This window comes from Hyla sarda, chromosome 5, assembly GCF_029499605.1.
Source record: "Hyla sarda isolate aHylSar1 chromosome 5, aHylSar1.hap1, whole genome shotgun sequence".
Taxonomy (NCBI): domain Eukaryota; kingdom Metazoa; phylum Chordata; class Amphibia; order Anura; family Hylidae; genus Hyla; species Hyla sarda.
In genome coordinates this window covers 47,032,065-47,057,233 of record NC_079193.1, presented here as the reverse complement: position 1 = coordinate 47,057,233, position 25,169 = coordinate 47,032,065, and the positions used below count along the sequence as shown (strand labels likewise).

General features: G+C 41.8%; 1 protein-coding gene across 1 annotated transcript in view; it reads left to right on the top strand.

Moving 5' to 3' along the window:
• The window catches only part of NRP1 (neuropilin 1), a 191,921-nt gene extending 174,981 nt beyond the window's left edge, over nucleotides 1–16,940 (top strand). The window contains exons 14-18 of the mRNA XM_056519467.1: nucleotides 3,223–3,360; nucleotides 4,894–5,171; nucleotides 6,409–6,505; nucleotides 7,505–7,561; nucleotides 10,873–16,940. Of these exons, the coding sequence (XP_056375442.1) occupies nucleotides 3,223–3,360; nucleotides 4,894–5,171; nucleotides 6,409–6,505; nucleotides 7,505–7,561; nucleotides 10,873–11,156 (854 nt within the window). The 3' untranslated portion in view covers nucleotides 11,157–16,940. The remainder of the gene's footprint in view (nucleotides 1–3,222; nucleotides 3,361–4,893; nucleotides 5,172–6,408; nucleotides 6,506–7,504; nucleotides 7,562–10,872) is intronic.
• The last annotated feature ends 8,229 nt before the right edge of the window (nucleotides 16,941–25,169 follow it).

Here is a 25,169-nt window from a genome sequence, read left to right as displayed (position 1 = left end):
GAATGTTTTCTAAGGCTGCATTCACACCACGTTTTTGCAATACAGTTCCCGGATCAGGTTTTTGATGAAAAACGGATTCCTCAAAACCTGACTAAACTGTATCAAAACGTGTGTACAAATTTCAACCCGTATAAAGTTAAAAACCGTATACAGTTTGAAAAAATGATGTCCGGTTGCATCCGTTTTTTAAGAAAAAAACTTATACGTTTTTGACTTTTCACTCCATTTTGAATAAAGTTTCACTTGTTTGATTGAAATTCCAAGAAAAAACTGTGCAAAGTCAAAAAACGTATGGTGAAAACCAGATGGAACCGTACGCACATACGGTTCTGTACGGTTCCCATTGACTCCCATATTAAAAAAAAAAACGTATACGGTTTAATACAGTTTTTCACCCGGACCAAAAACCATGGTAGACTACGGGTTTGGGTACGGGAAAAAAAACTGACAAAACCGTACAGGATGCAAAACGGACACAACCTGATGCATCTTTTGACATACGGTTTTCAATGGAGAGTCAATGCATACGGTTTTCAATGCGGTTCCGTACGGTTTTCACATTGAAAACGAATACGGGAACTGTATTGCAAAAACATGGTGTGAATCCTGTTTCATATATATAAGGCAGTGTTTCCCAACCAGGGTGCCTCCAGCTGTTGCCAAACTACAACTCCCAGCAGGCCCGGACAGCCGTTGGCTGTCCGGGCCTGCTGGGAGTTGTAGTTTGGCAACAGCTGGAGGCACCCTGGTTGGAAAATACTCATATAGGCTGTATGTTTTTCTTTGTCAGCATAAACAACACAATCCTCAGAGGAAACGCACTTTAGATGTGTAACCCTCCGGGCGCCAGAGGTGTTAAGCGCTGGTAAGGGCGTCTTCTCTGCGGAGTATATGACATTGTTTGGCAGCAAAAGAATAGGAGCTTAATGCAAATGCTATTTTTTTTAAGGCTGAAATGCTAAAAAAAAAAAAAAAAAATGGAGACAATTAGATCACGGACAAAGTATGCACCCGCTGGGGAAGGATGTCGGATTTCTAAGACCTTATTTGACTTTGTTGTGAACAACGGCAACATTCCTGGAAGAATATTATTCTTTTTATTTTTTATTTTTGTTCTTCGAGGCGGGTTTCCTTCCTTGGGCAAAGAAGGGGCAGCCAGGGAGTTGAAGGGATGTCGGAGACATGATTTTTTGCAGCAGGCAGCAGAAGTCCAAAACATAAATAAGATTAGCTTTATCTGTTGCACACATCCTTCTATTCATCTTCCTAAACCTTTAGAAAAAAAAAAAAAAGAAAGCAATTACATTGTATAAGGCTGTTGGGAAGCTTGGAATGAAATGCACACAATTTTATAGGATCTCATAATGTCATCTAATACCAGATCCCTTGCCGCGCGCCGCTGCCTGTTTTGGCATTGTGACTTATTTAAATGGAACTTGGTGCACAGTGACATCTAGTGGCATCTTCGGTAATTGCAATGCAAGTTTTCAATACTGCGCATTTCTATGCAGCGTGCAGGTTTCTACATACAGGAGTGTTTCCCATTCAATGTGCCTCCGGCTGTTTCAACTCCCAGCATGAATAGCGCCAACAAATTCCACAGTGTTGTTCATATATTAAGACTAATACGATTAAATATACTACTATACAGTATTATTTTATATTATTTGCATATCCATTTCCAAAGATGAGCTGGCCATTAGAGCAGTGTATGATCAGAAGAACATTGTTTCCCAATCAGGGTGCCTCCAGTTGTTGCAAAAAACTACAACTCCCAGCATGCCCAGACAGCCTTTGCCTCAGCTTCTCCTACTCTATAACATGATGACTGCAGACTTTATAGCATTTTTAATGTAACAGGTTCCCTTTAGGCAGTATTTCCCGAACCTCTGTCTCGTTAGCTGCTGCAAAACTATAACTCCCAGCATGCTCTGCCAGGGACAGATAGTGATAGTCTTACGAGTTTGTGCAATATTAAAGCAAAATCACAATCAGTATATTCCCTTTATATAGGGTTTACATGCAAGAATATTAGGAACTAGGTTTAAAGCGTACCTCTCATATGCCACAAAAAGAAGATAAAAGATATATGTTACTCAGTATCTAATTCTGATCATATACATATAATTTGTATGTGTCAAGCACCTATATTTCTCTCACAAATACCTTTTATCTGTTGCTCACTTGGTTTGTCATTCTGTGCTTTGGAGGAGGCGTGTCCTTACTCTGCATGACTCATCTTCCTCCCTAAGTGCTGGTTTTCTTCATCCAATCACGGCAGGCTGCTCTGTAACCCCTTCCTCTCTGTTTTCATGCTGCAGTCTGATAGGACAGGAGTGAGCACAGAGGAATGCTAGTCCTGCCCCCACTTACTGGACTTTGTCTCAGCCTGTCCTTCAGCTGAGACAAAGATGATTCTGCAGCCAGACAGGATTATTTTTTGGATGGTATGGGGACCCCTAGTGGTGTTTTTTTTATAAGCCATGATTTCTATATAAAAAGAGGAAAAAAATAAATAAAATTTTCTTATAAAGTATATTTGAAAGTTTTGCCAAGATGCACAACAAATAAAAAGTTTTTGAACCTGACAGTGCCCATTTAAAGGGGTACTCCCGTGGAAATCTTTTTATTTTAAATGTACTGGTGCCAGAAAGTTAAACAGATTTGTAAATTACTTCTATTAAAAAAATCTTAATCGTTCCAGTACTTTTTAGGGGCTATATACTACAGAGGAAATGCTTTAATTTTTAGATTTCTCTGATGTCATGATCACAGTGCTCTCTGCTGACCTCTGCTGTCCATTTTAGGAACTGTCCAGAGCAGCATATGTTTGCTATGGGGGATTTTCTCCTGCTCTGGACAGTTCCTAAAATGGACAGCAGAGGTCAGCAGAGAGCACTGTGGTCATGACATCAGAGAAATCTAAAAAGTAAAGCATTTCCTCTGGAGTATATAGCCCCTAAAAAGTACTGGAAGGATTAAGATTTTTTTAATAGAAGCAATTTACAAATCTGTTTAACTTTCTGGCACCAGTTGATTAAAGAAAAAAAAGTTTTCCACGGGAGTACCCCTTTAAGTATTGCTATGGGCCAATCTTATTTTCTGCCATCCCAATTTATATGATTACATAGTATATACTAACTCTCTATACAAAACATACGACAGTCCTTGCTACTGCAACGCCAACATCTCAATGCCGCCATTTTTTTTGTATTTCTACAGAGCTACCACCCAGTGACCTGGACTGTAAGTTTGGATGGGGATCAGAGAAGACCATTTGTAAATGGGAACACGACAGTAATGTAGGGCTGAAGTGGACAGTCCTGAACAGCAAAACGGGCCCGGTACAGGATCACACAGGTAAGCGACACTGTCTTAAATCCAATTGATAAGAAACCCTTATACATTACATATGCTTGAGCAATTTGTCCCAACCAGGGTGCCTCCAGCTGTTGCAAAACTACAACTCCCAGCATGCCCGGACAGCCTTCGGCTGTCCGGGCATGCTGGGAGTTGTAGTTTTGCAACAGCTGGAGGCACGCTGATTGGGAATCACTGCTTTATATATTGGGAACATTAACTGCAGGTGACGCACTTACAGTTTTCCCGCAGTATCAGCGAGAGTCCGTTCCTAAATTTCCCATAAATGGGTAGATTTATATCAATTTACTCCTGGACACCATTGTTTTCTATTCCCTCCCCTACTGTTTGATGGGCAGTGGGCAGAAAAGGAACATTGCATTTGATGAATTGCGCCGCTAATGAAACATGATGTAATGTACTCCAATGGCCGGGCGTTCTTCGCGTTGGACGGTGAGCCGCACACATCTCATGCAGTAAGGCGGTAAATAGGCTGGTTAAAGTACGACGGCATCACTACTCCAGAGCTTTCAAATTTCATCGTTTTTATATTTTATCGTTTTGATATATATTTTTCTCCAAACAAAGTACAAAGACACAGCTGCCGCTAGTCAGTGTGGTTAAAGGGGTACTCAGGTGAAAAACATTTTTTTATTAAAAAAAAATTTTTTCAAACCAACTGGTGCCAGAAAGTTAAACAGATTTGTGAATGATTTCTATATAAAAATCTCAATCCTTCCAGTACTTATCAGCTGCTGGATGTTTTTTTCTTTTTTAAATTTCTTTTCTGTCTGACCACAGTGCTCTCTGCTGACACCTCTGTCCATGTCAGGAACTGTCCAGAGCAGGAGAGGTTTGCTATGGGGATTTGTTCTTGTCAGCAGAGAGCACTGTGGTCAGACAGAAAATAAATTTATAAAGGAGAGAACTTCCTAAGGAGCAAACAGTAGCTGATAAGTACTGAAAGGATTAAGATTTTTTTTAATAGAAGTCATTTACAAATCTGTTTAACGTTCTGGTACCAGTTGATTTAAAAAATAATAATTTAACCGGAGTACCCCTTTAAGACTCACTCCTGAGAAAAGATAGCTGTACATAGGAAGAAATGTCACTAGTAGTCCTTAAAGGGGTACTCCGGTGGAAAACTTTTCTTTTTCCTTTAATCAACTGGTGCCAGAAAGCTAAACAGATTTGTAAATTACTTCTAATAAAAAATCTTAACCCTTCCAGTACTTATTAGCTGCTAAATACTACAGAGGAAATTCTTGTCTTTTTGGAACACAGAGCTCTCTGCTGACATCATGAGCACAGTGCTCTCTGCTGACATCTCTGTCCAGAGTAGGAGAAAATCCCCATAGCAAACATATGCTGCTCTGGACAGTTCCTAAAATGGACAGAGATGTCAGCAGAGAGCACTGTCATGAGTACCATAAAGTGCTATGAGTATCACCGAGTATTATACCAATATCATATCAGTGAAAATGGTAAAATATAAAAAAAAATGGTAAAATATAATACATCTGTCTTTTACAGGAGACGGCAACTTTATTTACTCCGAATCCGACGAAAGACACAGCGGTAAAGTGGCCCGCCTCCTGAGCCCCGTGGTGCCTTCCATAAACTCTGCCCAGTGCATGACCTTCTGGTACCACATATCGGGGTCTCACGTCGGCTCTCTGAGCGTAAAACTACATTACGAGAGACAAGAAGGCTTCGACCAACTCCTCTGGGTGGCTGGGAGCGACAGCAAATTTCACAACACATGGCGAGAAGCCCGAGTCCCCCTGTACAAGTCCATAAAGCCGTATCGGGTACGGTAAAATAACATTTATTTAGACTTCCCTAATTGCTTATGCTACTAGAGATGAGCGAATTTACAGTAAACTCGATTCGTCACGAACTTCTCGGCTCGGCAGTTGATGACTTTTCCTGCAAAAATTAGTTCAGCTTTCAGGTGCTTCGGTGGGCTGGAAAAGGTGGATACAGTCCTAGGAGACTCTTTCCTAGGAATGTATCCACCTTTTCCAGCCCACCGGAGCACCTGAAAGCTGAACTAATTTATGCAGGAAAAGTCATCAACTGCCGAGCAGAGAAGTTCGTGACGAATCGAATTTACTGTAAGTTCGCTCATCTCTATATGTTACCAATACTTTCCATAGGAAGCCACATTGTTTACCTTTTGGGGCAATCCTCTGTAATTCCCAAGCCGGGGATTAGTAATGTTCTTCTGGTGACCAGACCTCACTGTTTGTTTCCAAGGCATTTTATGATGTAAAAACATTGGCGTAGACCATTGAAAAATGTTTCTTATACATCCAAAAGGGGTTATGTAAAGCTTCCGAGCCCCAGTGAAATATCTGATAGCGCCCCCTACCTTACCTCTGAACCCCTATGCACCTGCCTATATCTAAACCAGCGTTTCCTAAACAGAGTGCCTTCGGCTGTTGCAAAACTACAACTCCCAGCATGCCCGGACAGCTGTTGGCTGTCCGGGCATGCTGGGAGTTATAGTTTTGCAACAGCTGGAGGCACCCTGGTCATATAACGCTGGGCTAATGATTGGCTCCCTTCCTAGTACTAATGTATTTTATGTGAGGGGTCCTTCAATAAACAAGGGGGCCGGCACTCAAGGCCCCTATTCTTACGATTCTTGGGGGTCCCATTGATTCTTGGAGGTCCAGTTCTTGGGGGTCCCATTCTTACGATTCTTGCGGGTCCTATTGATTCTTGGGGGTCCCATTGATTCTTGGGGGTCCCATTCTTGGGGGTCCCATTTTTACGATTCTTGGGAGTCCCATTCTTAGGGGTCCCATTTTTACGATTCTTGGGGGTCCCATTCTTACGATTCTTGGAGGTCCCATTCTTGGGGGTCCCATTCTTACGATTCTTGGGGGTCCCATTCTTGGGGGTCCCATCAGAAGCTTATCACCTATCCCGTGAAGGGGTAAGAATCTTAGGATAACTCCTTTAAAGCTGTATGTTGCGATACGATACCGTATGATGATGCCTAATGCTTAATATATTTTCCCGCCATTTTTGTGTGTTCAGGTGGTGGTGGAGGGCACGATTGGCAAAGGAAGTACTGGAGGAATCGCCGTGGATGATATCGCCATTATCAATAAAATTGCTCCTGAAGACTGCAAAGGTGCGTAACGTCAGCCGAACATATCGAAAGACATTGGGAGAGATTTATCAAAACCTGCGCAGAGGAAAAGTTGCTGAGTTTCCCATAGCAACCAATCAGATCGCTTCTTTCATTTTTCAGAGGCCTTTTTAAAAATGAAAGAAGTGATCTGATTGGTTGCCATGGGCAACTGATCAACTTTTTCTCGCCACAGGTTTTGATAAATCTCCCCCATTGATCTGCAACTCTTGTCAGTGCACGAAAGTCGGCCTCTCCCCTGCCAGAAATGACCACTAAAGCTATGTCCTCATGACGGAATGGTCTGGCGGAAAATTCAGCTTGAAAATGTTGTTGCAGCAGAGTCCCATTGTTTTCAATGGTATTCTGCTGCGCCATGCAAACACGGAATTTCCGTGGCAGAAAACTAGGGCCCCCTAGGCTTCTATAAGTGCCGTGTTAGGGTGAGTTCACACTGAGTAATTCACTCGAGTATTTACTCAAGTAATTCCTCTTGAATTCTCCGCTCCAAATTAATGCACATCTTCTCTGCCCATTGACTTTAATGTTATTTCCGCTGTCCTGTTCACACATCGGAAATTCTGCTAGCGGAATTCCGACACTGAATTTCTTTCCGCTTAAAGAAAGAACATGTTCATTCTTCAAGCGGAATCCGCTAGCAGAAATCAATAGAAGTCAATGGTAAAAAAAAAAAAATCAGCCCGACATCGTTTTTGCGCGGAATTCGTGCGGAAATGTCTGAAAAATGCTTCACTTCATTCTCCCCATTTCCACGCGCAATTCCGCGCAAATTTTGCACGAAAAGAAAATTATTTTTTTCCGCACGTAAATTTTTCGGCGTGAATTCCTCTTGATTTTCTCAGTGTGAACGCATCCTTAGAGGTTGTACAGAGCTGTTATATGATATGATCATGGTACCTTAGTCTTACCAGCACCAGTATGTTATATAGACTGTCGCTTCTTATTGCAATCATATTGATCATGCTCTTTTGGCTTCTTCAGGGCCTGAGCCACCAGAATCTGGAGCAGGTACCGTGGACCAAACAAATGTTAAACAAGGTATGTCCTATGCTAAAATCCAATAAGATTACACAACCATGGCATGTAGTCAGGATGGGCTCCGGTAATGGCATGACGGGACATCGGTATACTCCCAAATAGGGCAGGACAGTCCTGTAAAGTAGACCATAAAAGAGACAAGGTTTATGTAGATTCCACTCATTTTGGGAACAATTTCAGGAAGTTTTAGGGTCAGGGCTTAAATTTGCCAATTTTGGCATTTTAATGTAAGCAAGTATGCAACAAAGTAGAAGCAGAGCAATGTAACAAGACCAGTAGGGCGAAGCATCCTGCAACTGGATCCGTGTTGTCACATGCTGTTACTATGTGACCTTTTTAGTGCTGTACAAAACTCAGTGAACAGGGTCATATAACTGGCCCCATGTTGCCTTGTGTTGGCTGGTAGATGCTATTTTGACCTGTCACCTTTTGGCGATACCCTAAATGACCCTCCTATAACCCTACACTACTCATGCCCAATATGTCCATTCTCTATAGCAGTGGTGTCCAAACTGTGGCCCTGTAAGTGTTGCAAAACTACGACTCCCAGCATGCTCGGACAGCAATCTGAAGGGCTCTAGAGCAATGGTGTCCAAACTGGGGACCTTAGATGTTTCAAAACTATAACTCCCACCTGGGAGTTGTAGTTGTGCAACATCTGTTGGTCCTTAGTTTGGAGACCATTGCTCGAAAGTTTATCTTTGTAAATGGAGCCTTGGAGCAGATGTTGGCGGAGGCAGGATGTGCGAAAGACGAAGACATTTTATGGAACTTTCTAAGATCTACAACTTCCTGCCGCCATAAATAATAAAGGATACTGCAAAATGTCAGGCGTAAAAAAATACGGAACAGCCCCTGACAATATCCTTACCCCAGAATGATACATCATACATGAACGCTAAACATCGGATGTAATGGGAATTTTTTTTTTCCCCCCTCGGGCTACAGAATAATTCTGAAGACCAATTTATATCTTTATCGTAAACAAGCTGCAATATTGTCCTCGTGCGGAATTGATTTAACACTTATCTCAAACGCAGCATCATTTTTGCTCTGGGCTTATCTACAGTACGCAGCTGTGATAGTCGATCAATACGACAGATATTATCCCTTTGTTTAAATCAAGTCAAGGAAATTTCCTACATTAAGTCTATGGGCTGTCTGGCTTCAGCCTGTTGACTTGTATACGGAATATAAAAGTATCCTGTCCCTTGTGGATGTCAGGACATGCTGAGAGTTATAGTATCACAACGCAACGTAAAAGTATATGGCGGCTATAGGCAGCGTTTATTTTTGTAAATGCTTCTAAACTGACATCTGGTGCAGTGATCCCTCAACTTACAATGGCCTCGGGTTACAATAGTTGCAACATACAATGGTCTTTTCTGGACCATTGTAACTTGAAACCAGACTCAACATACAATGCTACAGACAGTCCAGATCTGCGAAACGTGTCAATGGCCGGAAGAACTGACCAATCAGAATGGGCATTTTACTGGTAAAACCCCTGAAGCGTATGCACTGACTGCTGTCTGGTAGCGCCCTCTACAGTACAGGGAGGTATTACATGTTCTGTACACTTTACCTGTTCCTTTGGACTGGACACCAGGTGAGGGCGGCTCCATGTTACTTTTTTAGGACATTGCCTGTACTGTACAGGACCCAGAAGAACCTCCTGTCCTCTACATAGACCAGTGTTTACCAAGCAGGGTGCCCCCAGCTGTTGCTAAACTACAACTCCCATCATGTCCGGACAGCCAAAGGTTGTCCGGGCATGATGGGAGGTGTAGTTTTGCAACAGCTGGAGGCTCCATGCTTGGGAAACACTGACATAAACAGTGATTTACATCTCCCAGCAGATCTTTCTTACTTTTATATATAAGGATTTGCTTTATCTATATTAGTTATCTATTTATTTTTCTTTAATTCTCACTTTTTCCTATTTTTGGATGACATTTTGGTGCCTTTAGAACAAATTACCAGGTTTCCATAGAGTTCTGGTCTCAACATACAATGGTTTAAACATACAATGGTCGTCCTGGAACCAATTAATATTGTAACTCGAGGGACCACTGTATATTGAAATGTAAGTAATGTAACCGTAGCAAATGATGACACTTGGACTGGTATGCTGAGTGGGCTTTTTAAGATAGGAAGATGGGCACTAAGCCAGGCAAAGATCTTTTTTTTTGTTTATTATGCCTGAGTTAAAAAAAAGGGAACTTAAGAGTAAAAAAAATGTATTCAAATCATCCGGTGAAAGAAAGTTAAACAGATTTGTAAATTACTTCTATTTAAGAATATTAATCCTTCCAGTAGTTATCAGCTGCTGTATACTGCAGAGAAAGTTGTATAGTTCTTTCAAGTCCAACACAGTGCTCTATGCTGCCACCCCTGTCCATGTCAGGGACTGTCCAGAACAGGAGCAAATTCCCATAGCAAACCTCTCCTGCTCCGGACAATTCCCAAGATGAACAGAGGTGTCAGCAGAGAGCACTGTGGTCAGACTGGAACTTACTCTGGAGGCAGCTAGCGCTCACCATGCACATGCAATCCATGATGGACTGTACAAAACAGCAAAAGGTTAAATCCCTTCTTAAAGGGGTACTCCGTCCCTAGACATCTTATCCCCTATCCAAAGGATAAGGGATAAGATGTCAGATTGCCGGGGTCCCGCTGCTGAGGACCCGCGGGATTGCCGCTGCGGCATCCCGCTATCATTACTGCACAGAGCGAGTTCGCTCTGTGCGTAATGACGGGCGATACAGGGGACAGAGCAGCGTGACGTCAAGGCTCCGCCCCTCGTGACATCACAGCCCGCCCCCTTAATGCAAGTCTATGGCAGGGGCATGACGACTGCCACGCCCCCTCCCATAAACTCGTATTGAGGGGCGGGCCGTGACATCACGAGGGGCGGAGCGATGATGTAACGAAGCTCCGGCCCCTGTACTGCCCGTCTTTACGTGCAGAATGAACTCGCTCTGTGCAGTAATGACAGCGGGATGCCGCAGCGGCGATCCCGGGGGTCCCCAGCAGCGGGACCGTGGCGATCTGAGATCTTTTCCCCTATCCCCTTAATGTTCAGCCTAAATGTAGTTCATTAACCCAAACCAACAGTATCATGGCTATAATGGTTTAGAAGGGGAAAAGGCATAACACAGTGTATCAGTCTAATTTTCCATGCATGATACACATATGGAGCATGTACACTCATGGGGCCAAAGCAGGACATTCAAATATGATTTTTTAATAGACCCTATAAAATAAAACCAAAAATAGCCAACACTTACTGTGATGCTTCTTTGTTTCAGGTATCACACCTAACTATCCTGGTTGGAACAACGACACAGTTATCCGGCATCCAGGGGGTGTACTGAAGAATTTGGACCCCATTCTTATCACCATCATTGCAATGAGTGCACTGGGGGTACTCCTAGGAGCTATATGTGGCGTGGTTCTCTACTGTGCCTGTTGGCACCAAGTCATGTCACAGAGGAACTTGTCAGCCCTAGAAAATTACAATTTCGAACTGGTGGATGGTGTCAAGTTGAAAAAGGACAAACTAAACACACAGAATACATATTCAGAGGCATGAGGAAGCGGCAAGAGGAAACATAATGTTGCAGATACTTTTGGTGAAAAAGACTAAAGTCAATCTTGGTGAAGGCGGACCGATGATCTTTTACTGTTTAGGCTAAAAAAAAAGTGCGTTGGTTGTCGTGAAGCCAAACTTCTCTCAGGAGCTTCAGTGAATATACCTGAAAACTATGAACGTATATACAATCTGAATCATGTACAGCTGGCTTTTCTGTTTGTTATTTTGTTTCCGGATAATCAGATGCTGGTGTTGAGACCAATTTTGATCGAGTTTATGGTTTTGTAACCTCTTGTTTCGTTTTTGTTCTGTTTCCTGCTGCGGATACTTCTTGGTTGTGCACCGAACCCGAAATGTGGTCACGAGACAAAACACTGATTTGGGGGGGTTTCGAACGGGGCACCCAGACTTTAGTGTCCTACTCCCTACGCATCAATGGACTCGCAGCACAACTACTTCATGTTTGTGCATATCTGTCTGTGCTGTAAACAAAGGCTTAGGAAGTCCCAAAATGTGCCACTATGATGTTTTATGGCATTTTTGAAGCAAAGCTATCCATTATTGTTGTGTTTCAGTGTTGTTCTGAAGCATAGTGCTTAAAAAAAAAAGTCTATACAGTACATGCACCGTCATCAAATGCAATGGCAATAGGGGGTATCGGTTTACCCTTTGAGGAAATGTTGCGGCACTAGCTAGTGGATGTCCTCTCAAGTGCCTTTTTGTGTTTGTGTTAGTTTTGACTGTATTTTCACTGATTACAATAATCTTCTTTTTTTTATCATAGGCCCTTGTCAATAACTGTGTACTAGAATGGTCATTTTTTTTACAATGATCTCAAAAAGGCAAGGGCTTTAGGTAAACCACCAACATGGCTTTTATTTCTGAAAATTGGTTCTTTTAGTTTTTAAATCGAAACCACAAGTTTATGGTTAAAAAAAAGCTGCAATATCCTATTTGTGTTCTTCTCTGTAGAATGTATTTAACAGTTTGTACTCAACTCCGAGTAGACAATGTAAAGCTTCTGCCATTGACTCAGAGGCAAAAAGCAGCTCTGTGGCTGAAGACCATCCTTTTTGTTTCAATCGAATAAGGGAACGTTCTGACATTTACCCTACAAAGTTTAACTTTGACTTTCTGTTAGGAGGTCCGAAGCTTCGGTATCATTTTTCCAAAAAGTCAGGTGCTTATGAAATATCATGTGGTAAAGAAGAGGGGAGAACAGAATTGTGTTTCTCAATGCAGATCCATCAACCTAGGTTGGTTTCTAACCCATAGGTATGCCACAAAATTGCTTTCTGGACCCTTATTGTTATAAAAAAAACAAGTAAAAACAAACAAAAAACCCTTAGGACTATACTACATGAGCAAAGTATGATAGCACAAATGGGCCTCTGAAATGGCCAAAGTTCAGTCACCCTTTATGGAATTTAAGTTTACCATTAGCCAAAGTTTCATTGCGCCATGAGCTCGACATAGATTCAAAATAAATTCCTACAGAGTGCTACTGATCATGATCATGGATGATTTCAGTAGGATGGTCACCCTATGAATATTAAGGAGATATATATAAAAAAAAAAAAGGAAGAGATGCGCTCCTAGTGGAGAATCATAAGGTGGGTTTGACGTGTGGGCGTGTCTTTTGCACCTTACCGTGTAGCGTTGTGCTGAGGGCACAACACCTTGATGAGCTTGTAGACTCGCTGGGGTTTGTAGTTGAAGATATGGGCGGCAGCCTGGGCGTCCTTCACCGTGACCTCCAGGTCGTGGTGTAGCTTTAGTATGAGGAGAACCGAAAAGATAGGGCTTGCTTAGCCCTTGGCGCCTATTCCCCAAGTGGAATAGGCGCCAAGGGCTAAGCAAGTCCTATCTTTTCGGTTCTCCTCACCCTATGAATATTGACTTTAGTAACTCAGATCTCAAAGCGTATAGTTGACCATACACAATTATTTCATCTGATCACCCCATATACATGCACTCTTGGTTTGCCCAAGCATGCATGCATTTCCTCTGGAGCAAGGAGGTATAAGCCTCTGCCAGAGTCTGGCAACAACTTTCCCCCAGAGAACAAAAGGAACTGGCAGATAAAATCCAACAGCTTGGTGGTTATCTCCCCCGTCAGCTGCCATTGGGAAGGAATTGAGAGACCCCCATACACATCAGATTGAAATTGTCAGCTTTGGCGGATTTGTATCTAATATTTATGGCTAGCTTAAGAATTTAAGGTCCCCAAACACTTTAGTCAAAAGTCGACCAAACCCGCTGACTTTGGCAGGACGGACTGTCTAAGGCTGGTTCACTTTTGTGTCAGATGTCTGTTCAAGACCTTCGTCACAGATTTCATTCGGGGCCGGAAAACAGAACAGAATGGTTTGTTGTTGATACCAACAGATCCTGAAAGATCCCATTGACGTCATTGGGGTCCATCTGTATTCTGTCTGATGTCTGCTTATTTAGCAGGATTTAACTGGACAAAAAATATTGCTTTCAGTAAAAAAATGTTGTCCGGTCAAATCTTGCTAAATAAGTGGAAACTACATTGGAGCCCAAGTTAACGGAGCTCAGTCACAAATGTGAACCTAGCCTAAAGTGTATTTTTGTTTCCTCACCCCAACAGATAATATCGGGGTAGAGATAAGTCGTGCCCAGAGGTGTCTGACAAAGGCTGTTGCTTCCTCCCTCTTGAGAACAAAATAAACATTCAGAAGTGTTAAACGTTCATGTGTATGCTGACATTGGGGGAGATACCTGTTAGCCAAACGAATGTTGAAAGTGTATGGTCACCTTTACACTATAGATTTTGGGTTCATATATAAAATTGAACTGTCATGAAATTGTATAATGATATAAAGTAATTGACCATATACTTAGAGTAATGTAACTTTTGTTACCGTAGGTGCTTTGACCATTACTTTGTGCCATTGTGGTGTCCTAGGTTGTCGCAAATAATTGAGAAAATGCAAATCAGTAAATTTTCTGAATCTAAGCAGACAGATAAATCTGCTCATTTCCACCATATCATAAAACGTTTGCCTTCATGTCCCCATGTACGTTCCATTGATGATTGGTTTTATGTGCATTGCTTTTACAATATGTTGTCGGGTGTTTTAGATTCAAATTATTCACAATTAGTAGGATTGTAATTTATTATTTATTGCTTCTTTAGAACATGTTAGAATTTTTAGATGTACCCTTGGCTTTAAAATCCACCCATGTCTCGCCTGCTCCTGGAGAGCACAAAACCGGGACAGCAAATAGATCCTTAAGTTATGACCACGATACTGTATGAACCTGCGGGAAAAATCTTTGCTGGCTGCTCTTATGGTGATCAATAAATACAGGTCTGGATGACTTGTACGCCTGTGATTTCACAACAGGATTAAGTGTTGTCATAAAATCACAGCCGAAATGATGTAATAAAATTAGAGAGTAATGGCCTTGTCCTCTGCCGTGTACTGTACCGGGCCCCTAACCTCCCTATGGCATCACATAGAAGAGACGGGAATATAAGGTGCTACAAACCTCTGCCTGTTTGTTACGTGTTGGTCACATCGCACAAATACTAAGGGCAAAATACAAAGGCAGATGTCTCAATGACACCGGAGGTCTATGGGACACTTGCCCATCCTTACATACCCTCTCAGCAATGAATACCACCCTTTCCTCTTCACATTGAAAAGGGAAGGGATGGGTTTGGTGTTATGCTTCAGAAAATCCCTCTGTGAACTTCCAAGATCTCATAATCCCCTCTTACTGCAGTTATAGTCCCAATTTTCCTCTCGGACTATGTTACAAAATGTCATAATAGTCTGATGTGTTGCTAAAAACAGGCAGGACCTAGTTTCTGATGGAAAGGCGGTTCATGAATGCTGGTTCTTTTCCATTTAAAGGGGTACTCCGCCCCTAGACATCTTATCCCCTATCCAAAGGATAGGGGATAAGATGTCAGATCATCAGGGTGCTGCCGCTGGGGACCCCCGCAATATAGCAAGCAGCACCCACCTGTAACTGCTTCCGAAAGAGCTGTCACGCATCCTCCCATAGACTTGCATTGAGGGGGCGGTGCGTGACGTCACACGGGGGCGGAGTCGTGACATCACAATCTTCCGTCCCCGTGGTCTTGAGGAATTAGCCTGAGAGCCTCCAGTGCTTCCGGGAACCAGTTACAGGTGGGTGTTGCTTGCTATATTGCGGGGGTCCCCAGCGGCGGGACCCAAGCGATCTGACATCTTATCCCCTATCCTTTGGATAGGGGATAAGATGTCTAGGGGCGGAGTACCCCTTTAAAAGATTGTGAGTTCAAGAAAGGGTATCAACATCTTTAAAGATTGTGGAGATCTCAAGAGATGGACTGTCTGAGATGCCACTTCACCAGACCATTGTTGTAAAGGTTTTATATGGGATAACCATTGTTACCACCCATCTTATATTTTAGATAGTCCTCTGTTATCTGACTTAACCACAACCTGAAGAACAATTCCAATATAGTCAAACTCCTCCTTGCTAAAAATTTATGGTCTACAATTATTTTTTCACAAAAATAGAAGTATAAAGCAAGATCTGTGCTATACAAATGTTATCCGAATTTAGACTGTTTGCTGGGAAAACAAGAGTATTGCTTTGTCACATTTTCATTTTCGTTGCTTATCACATTGGTGTTTTATTCCTTTATATAGAGGTTCTGTAATTTGGGAAGTATAGTGTAGTCTTCTGCTAAGACAGGGATACCAGTGGAACCTGATGGGCCCCATTATAAGTCAATGAGATTTGCAGGGATTTGTTTACGGTAATTAACTAGAGTGTGAGCAGAGGCATACTACACTAATCCTTTGTATAATTTAAGAAAAAGTTATTCATTTAGAGAGTGTTGTATTATATTGCTTTTCTAGCACCTTTTTAAGCAGCACCCAAGTATTGCTTGGGTTGTGATTTGATTTTTGCGGGCATTTTGACCTTTTTGTATATTTTGTGTATAACTTTTGCCTGTTTTTTATTTTTTTTATTTTTATTTCTCATTAATCAAAACTTAATGGCCAAAAAGAAAATTCAAAACACATTAATCATAAGGCCGGTTTGAGATGAAGGTGATATGGCCACATAGAGATATTTGATGCTTTCACTTTGATTAATCAGATCCATGGTCTTATATGTAATATAGACACAAAAATACAGCCGTAATACGCTCGTCTGAAACCGGGCGAAAACTTGAGCTCTTATCATGGCACCGATCGAGGTGATTCTGGGAAAAATGATACTGAATCTTTAGAACTGAGAGAAAGGAATCTTGCACTGAAAACTATATTTAAAATTATATGTTGATAACATTATTAACTCTTTGCCAACCAGAGAGGGCGCCGCCGCCCCCCCTCTGCTTGGACCAGAGGGTTTGTTTGTAAAGGCAGTGTTAAAGAAAATTGTTCATTTATATTTGTTTTAGATTGTTTCATAATTTTGAAAATGTAAAATAACATATTTTTTCTTTATCGAAAACTATTAAAAAAACTTTTTTCTGTAGTAAAATGATTTCATTTTACTGGTATATTATTGCTTCATGTTTTGTATCATCATGAAATTTTGTGCAAATTTTTTTACAGAAATTTTTATTTTGTATGACAATATGACACTTGTAAACTGTTGTTTTGGAATGAACTGCAAAGCCTTAACTTTGAACGACATTTGTATTCTTGGACATTGAATTGCATAATATCACATAAAATAGAACTGTAACTTAATTCCCAAACGATGACTACTACATTCCAAAGATACAGTTGAAATAAACATTTTCATAAAATATTCCCACCTTTGCATGACTTTCTTATAATAATTCATCAATACTCTACAAGTAGACATGAATGGTTGCATCACTCGGTATAGTGGGCCTCTAAGCCCGAACAGAGGGCCATAGACACTATGTGGGCTGCCATATGTTGCTACTGTCCTATACTGTACCCAAATGTTCAAGGGGTTACCCCATAATTACAACATATCGTATATTTACAGGATAGGTTATAGGTGTCAAGTGTTAAAAAAAATATGGGGAAAAGTCAAGGGGGCGCTCCCTCCGCCTGAAGAAAAAAAGGTTTAGTCTCCAGAAGGGACCAAGGACTGTGAATTTATGGAACAGTCTACCTCAGGAACTGCTCCCAGCTGGAATTGTTGAGGGCTTTAAAACAGATTTAGATACATTTTTTGAATAAAATAAAAGAATTAATGTACCGTATATGTAGAAATATACATTATCCTCACATCCCCTCCTCTTCATTCACCCATACCCCTTCCCTTTACTACGTAACTATTCCATTCACATGGAGACACATGACCCGTTTTCATAATCATTTGGGATCCTTGTGGTCGGATCTTTGTTGTAATCCTGACATAACCCCTTTAATACAGCATGCAATTGACCATGCCATAAGCTTTTTTTTTCTCATGGACCTTGAATCTGACAGAAATAAAACTTCTGTATGTCCCCATATGGAGAGATGCTATGGGCGGATAGCAGACTTAGGGTGCCACATTAGAGTCAAGTGCCAGCTCTACCTTCGGAATTTAGCTGGTTGTTATTGGAAACAGTCAAAAAGCCTTATTACCCACTCCTAAAAAAATAGCTAGCCTCTAATAAAGTACTGTTATATTTTGTATATATTTTTTCAAATATATCAAACTACTGTACAGTACTATACTGTGTAGTGCAAAAACTTACATTTCCCCAGAATATGTCACTAGAAAAATCTCTTAGAAAAAGACATTGTAGATCTATTAAGTCAGCAGAATTGCAATAGCAGCTCTGAAGTACATTACAGCATGTAATTTTATTTAAGGAATGTATCACCTATATTTTTTCTGTTTCTTTTTTCTAACCTGTGTCTATTTTCAAATTGTCATTTTTTAATTTCCTTTTATATACATTATTATTATTGGGGATATAGTTTTTAGTCATATGCTCTACAGCAGGACTCATGGATATAGACAATAGACAGGACCCATGTCACATAAATTTGAGATCTTACTGAGAATCTCTGTGACCTTTTCAGAGGTCATTCTACAGGGAGGGGAGGCTCATCTCTTCTGTGAATGGTGGTGAATACAGTGCTATCTTTCTACTGGTGTCACCTTTCACTGTACTCTGAGAAGAAAGAAATTACTGGAAAATGATCTGTACAGAACAGGAAATCTCAGATTAGTTTTTGCCCTAGTGGCCAAAGTAAAAACTGCAAGATTTCAGGATTATTATAAAATAAAGATAGTAAAATGTAAAATTAGAAAAAATGTCGTCAAAAATTCTTTAAAAATACGGATAACAAAAAAAATTGAACTTTAAACAATAAATTATCTTTTAATGACCTTTCCCTTTAATGAGCGACCAAGAAAGGGCTCCAACCAAACAGCTATAAGAGGGGCATGCAGCCCCAGCACTTTGACTTTGTGTCAATTTTATGTATGTAAATGATGGCTGTTAGTAACACATAAATAGATGAATGTACAAAACTTTTGTCAGGAACAAGTCACATAGGGCAGAGAAGAAGTGCGCCCTAACTTTGCCTAAAGCTGCTGTCCCTTCCTATTGCATATCTGCCCTATGTGATGGATCTACAACCACGAAGAGGGTCCATACACTGCACTAATGTACTGGGACCTTTGAGTCAAAATAATAAAAGGAAATTGTACAAAGTTGGGATACATGTCAAGAACAAGAGGGGTTAACACAATAACCAACAAACAGGAATATCAAGGCAAGATATAGCATACTGACAATCAGTTCAGGAACCAGAGACAAGATAAACAGTAAATATGATAATATGAACAGGACTGAATAACAGGATAAATATAACAGGACCAGAATATGCAGGGGATGAATGGGTTAACTGATGTCAGACACCATACAGGTCAGGATACTAGAAGACAATTCACACTAGACAGATACAAGCATAACTCAATAACATTGAGGAATACGGGAACTACAAAACGAAACTCCATAACACGGTGGAATATGGGTCAAGTTACTAAACAAGAATACTAAATACTAATCATTGGACTGAGAACCGGAACTATACAGGACAGATACAAGAACTATACAGGACTGATAACAGAATAATGATGGGGACCCCCGCAATCTTGTGCTCGCCACCCACCTGTTTGAGCTGCTTGCCGCGGTGCCAGCTCACAAACAGCCGGGTGGCGACCACGGGACCGGAGTATCGTGATGTCATGACTCCGCCCCCATGTGACCTCACCACCCGCCCCCGCTATGCAAGTCTATGGGATTGAGTGACGGCAGAGTCGTGATGGCAGAGTAGTGACGTCACGATACTCCGACCCCGTGGTCACCACCCGGCTGTTTGTGAGCTGGCACCGCGGCGTGTAGCTCAAACACGTGGGTGGCGAATACAAGGTTGCGGCGAGACATCTTATCCCCTATCCTTTGGATAGGGGATAAGATGTCTCAGGGCCGCAGTACCCCTTTAAGGTGCTATATGAAACAGCAAGCAATACCAGCAGAGCTGGGGTCTATATAACCCCAACCGGGAGCCTATTGGCTGCAAACATTAACACTATCCTGACCAAATCACACAACATGCAATAACTGGGCAGGCATGAAAAGCAGGTGTGAATACAAACCAACACAGAAAAACACGGAAAACAGATATTACAACATTATTTACCTCTATTAACAACATTACACTCCATACTCACTGAGGGACCTTTTGGAAGTAAATGTAAAGTCCTTCAGACCTGGCCCCTTGCTTTAGTTCTCATCCAAATAAAAAAAGGGGGGTTCAATCTCTGTTCTGTGGTCAGTGCGTGACACCTTAAAAATTGCAAGTAAAGACTTGATTAGCATACAAACATCCATAAAATACCCAAAATTTTCTGAAAAAATTTATGTTAAACAAAAAAAGTGCATAAAATCACTCCAAAAAGCCTGAGCCTCACAATACACTATGTGAACAAAACCAAAGTTTAACGTCATCCAAACCCATAGTTTTCGGCAGGACTTGACGACCATTCACATTGTATGCAGGGGCGGAACTACTCCTATAGCGGATACTGTAGGGCCTGTGGCATCAGGGGGCCTGGCTCACTTCTCAGGCAATGTATTTGAGCCCCCAGCTCCTAGGCTGACTTTGCTAATAGTGACAGTCCACACCGGCATGGAAAGCCATCATGCTTAAAGCAGGGCCCAGGTCATAAATAAGATTTTATTACAAGACTGGAGGCTCCATTTTGCAACTCTTCTTTACTACTTTAAATGATAGCAGCAAGATATAACAATAAAGTTTATAGAAAAAAAACGTTACATATGCAAATGAAGTGTATTATGCAGCCAATGAGATGCTAGCACAGGTGATATGAGGCAAGGTAACATACAATACCCCCTCTTCTTTGCTGCTCCGCTCAGAAGTTAAGTATATCTTACATTTTACTCTAGCATATATATATTATTATCATATTTCATATACATTATCTTCATATTTCTCAGTTGTCACCTTTATATAGTTTCCTTATATATATTTGTCACCGCTGCCGTTCATTCATTGTTTTATTTTTTTGTCATAAACAGACAGTTATATATCTTTCTCCTCAGAGTTTATTCACCCTGGGTTTTTTTCCACATTCCCCTTCGGTTATTGTCCCCTCCGTATACATACCTCATCTCTCTCCCTTCAGTATCGCTGGTCTCGGCTCTGCCGGACTTCTCGCGATACTACGCGAGCTGGTCCTCAGCTTCGCGCTCTTTGGTTCCTCCCGCTCTGTGGTATTCTCCCTCGCTCCGTGAACGAACTACCAGCGTCTTCTGTCAGTCAGAGTTTCACTCCCTCAGAGACGACCGCGCTCCTGCAAGCGTTTTTTCTTGGCCATATTCTATCGCCTGTTCATTGCTTACCCTGTAGTGATACCTACTGGCATATTTTGGTATTATTATAACCAATTTCTGTCATAAATTCACCACACTTACTCCAGTTCAGGTTGTCTTACATTAATTATAGTTTTTCCCTCTGCCCATTTGGCCAGTTTATTATAAATTTTTCCTCATAAATATATTGCAATTATGGCCAATGAACAAACTGCTACAGACATGCAGTCCACTAATACTCAACCTATGGATAACAGCTCCATGCAGTCTATGGTGGACTTATCAGTCCGGAATGCAATGGCCAGTATACCAGAGATTGTGGCCCAATCCATGGCTTTATTCATGTCCCATGATAAATATCAACAACTCCCCAAGGCTGGCCCTTCTACCCCGTCGGATCATTTTTGGTCCGCGGAGGACTCAACTTCAAATTTAGCCAGGGGATGGGGAAAGTCTGGGAAGGCCACCCATAAACGGCCCATGCCTACTACCGGTCCTTCTAAATCATATAAAAAACCTAAAGGGATTAAGGACCAGGTTCCAACTTCTGCTGTTACCAAAAGCAGGCATACTGATGCTAAAAAATCGCATCCCATACCCTCCACCCGGGAGGAGAAAGATGATAACCGGGTTAAAAGAGTATCCCGTAGAGAGAAACCGGACTCTTATAACACTTCCCCTGACCAATCCTCATCTGAGGAAGGTGAGATTTCGGAATATGCCTCAGACTCTGAATATGAGGACATATCTGATAATGAGGAATCTACTGTGACTATTGAGGACCCTAAAGCAGTCATTATGGACAGTGCGGGAATCCCGTATTTTGATCCAAGTCTGCTTAAGCATCCACGTTCTGGAGAATGGGATCCTCACCCCCAAGTGACCCAATTTTTAACTTTATGGGTCAGGAAACCTATCGATAGAGCCACTCGTAACAGATTACGAGCAGAATGCCCTAGACCTAATATCCCAAAGAAATTATCCATTACCCCTGAAATTGACCCTCCACTGATTAAATACCTAAACAAATCGGGAAAAAATCCCCAAAAGGGTATAGACCGTTCCTTTAAGACAATCCAAGACAGGTTTTTAGACCTTCTAGGTCCCTTAACAAAAATTTTGGACCTCACTGAAGAGGCTAGTTCCTCTGGCAACCCAGTGAACTTAGAGGTCCTCAAAGGATGGGCCCAAAGGGCCCTGTGTATATTTGGTGGCATTAATACTACCATATGCACTGAACGCAAAAGGTCCATTCTATTAAAATTGGACCCTCAGTTGATCAACCTAGCTACAACTGAACCTGAATCCTCCACTGATGGCCTTCTCTTTGGAGATACGTTTATTAAAGAAATAAATAAATATGTAGCATTATTTTCATCACTTGATAAGGCCCAAACATCCCTTAAGAAGGTTTTTCAACCTCGGGTTTTACCCAGGGCTGGGAAAAGAAGGGGCAATTTTCCCAGCCGCCAGTCTCATGAGAGACAATATACACGTGCCCCCCCAGGAACAGACAGATTCTAGAACCCTACCTCCACCTATCAATCCAGTCCATTCTTTCCAACAAGAGGAAGACCGTGGAGAGCCAGAGGACATCGCGGATATCCCAGATCTCGACCCAACGCTGGTAAGTCTTTATCCGATATTTTCTTCCCCACTTCCATTAGGAGGCAGAATTGCGTATTTTTTCCATACCTGGGCCATAATAACATCCGACCCGTGGATTCTAAACACAGTCCTGGGTTATCAGATACAGTTTGTCCAACCTCCTCCTCAGATTTTAACTCCTCATCCAATTCATTTTTCAGAGGAAAACAGATCACTCATAGAGTCAGAGATCATAGAACTAAGCTCCAAAAAGGCAATCATCCAGGTACCCATGCATTCTCACGGTTTCCTGAGCAATCTTTTTCTTGTAAAAAAGAAGGACGGAGGGTACAGACCTGTTATAAATTTAAAGACCCTAAACAACTATGTACTCTATCAACATTTCAAGATGGAGGGCATCCATCTTTTGAGAGATCTGCTGTTACCACACGATTGGTTAGCGAAAATAGATCTCAAAGATGCATACCTTACGGTTCCCATGCATCTAGAATCTCAACCTTACCTCCAATTTTTATGGAAGGATCAAAAATGGCAATTCACCTGCCTACCATTCGGCCTATCCTCAGCCCCATGGTGTTTTACAAAACTGCTCAAACCTGTTATAGCAATTCTAAGAGCCCGAGGTGTCCGTCTGATTATTTATCTGGACGATATCCTCCTCATGGCTCAATCCCTATCCCTAATGCGGCTACACATTCAATGGACTGTGTCCCTCCTCTCCAATCTGGGTTTTATTATCAACACAGAAAAATCCATCCTTTCCCCATCCAAAGAGGTAGAATTTTTGGGATTTCTAATAAATACTCAATCTGCCCAACTCAGTCTTCCTCCCAGGAGGATGAAAACCATTCGAAGGGAGATTCATTCCATCCTGAACAAGCAAACAGTCTCTCTTCGTTCGATAGCTCGTGTAGTGGGTCTTCTTTCTGCTTCGATTCAAGCGATTTTCCCAGCTCCGCTTCATTATCGAGCTCTTCAAAGGCTGAAAGCCCAACACCTTCGGAACGGCTTGGGTTACTCGGACGAAATAGCTCTTACTGCAGATACCACAGAAGAACTTCTGTGGTGGCTAGGACACCTTCAGGATTGGAACGGAAAAACTATATTCAATTCCGTTCCAGATCTGATCATAGAATCGGATGCCAGCCGTTCAGGTTGGGGAGCCCGTTGCGGTTCCTCGTCGACAGGAGGAAAGTGGTCCCCAGAGGAATCACTCTTCCACATCAACTGCTTGGAATTACTGGCGGGTTTCTTCGCTCTCAAGAGTTTTGCGAAGAACAGATCAGATTGTTGCATTCTTCTACGAATGGACAATATCTCCGCAGTACAATATATCAACAAGCTTGGTGGTACAAAATCTTTCCACCTAGCCAACATTGCCAAAGACCTATGGCATTACTGTCTTCACAAGAACATCATTATCAAAGCAGAATACTTACCAGGTCTTTCCAACATAATTGCGGACTGGAATTCCCGCTTCCTTGCGGATTCCAGCGATTGGCAATTGGACCCTCAAATATTCTCTCGCATCAATTCTCTTTGGGGCCCTATTCATCTAGAGCTCTTTGCATCACGACTGAATCGTCAGGTTCATCGCTTTTACAGCTGGCGCCCCGATCCGGAGGCAGAAGGCATAGCTGCTCTCCTCCAATATTGGCCTTCGGAGATCCTCTATGCATTCCCTCCTTTTATTCTGATTCAGAGGGTTCTCCTCCTCATCAAATCTCAAAAATCAACAGTAATTCTCGTTACCCCTCAATGGCCAACACAGTCTTGGTTCCCTCAGATTCTAGAAATGCTGATCGATTTTCCTCGCCTACTTCCTTGCCATCCGTTTCTCCTTCAGGATCCGGCAGGGAATCCTCATCCTCTCATATCCTCCAACAATCTTCCTTTGATAGCCTGGTGTGTTTCGGGTCAACAGTCCCGAGTTGCGAACTTTCTAACTTGTCTAGAGAAATTCTCTCAAGCGCCTGGGCTCCAGGTACCGGATCTGCTTACAGATCAGCCTGGAAAATTTGTACTAGTTGGTGCATGCAACGGGATTTGGATCCCATACATGCACCTTTAAATCATATTATAAATTTTTTAGCTTCATCTTTTGATTTGGGTAAGGCCTACCGTACTATAAACGTTTACAGATCTGCTATCTCCTTTTACCACGCTCCTATTAATTCCCTTTCTGTGGGTAAACATCCATTAATTTGTAAATTACTCAAAGGCATAAAATTCAGACGTCCACCTTTACCCAGATACCATTCAACTTGGGATGTCAATATTCTCTTACAGTATATCATTTCCTTAGGGGATAATCATTCCCTTTCCTTGAAATCCCTATCTTTGAAACTCACTGCCTTACTCTGCCTAATTTCTCTTAAACGAATTTCGGACGTCAGAGCCCTTGATATTTCTCATAGACAATACTTACCTGACGGTGTTCTTTTTTCTATTCACAGACGTACAAAAACTTCTCTTTTTTCAGTGTTTTATCCCTCTTTTCCTCACCAGAAACACCTCTGCGTAGTTTCCTGCCTTCAGGCTTATGAACAGAG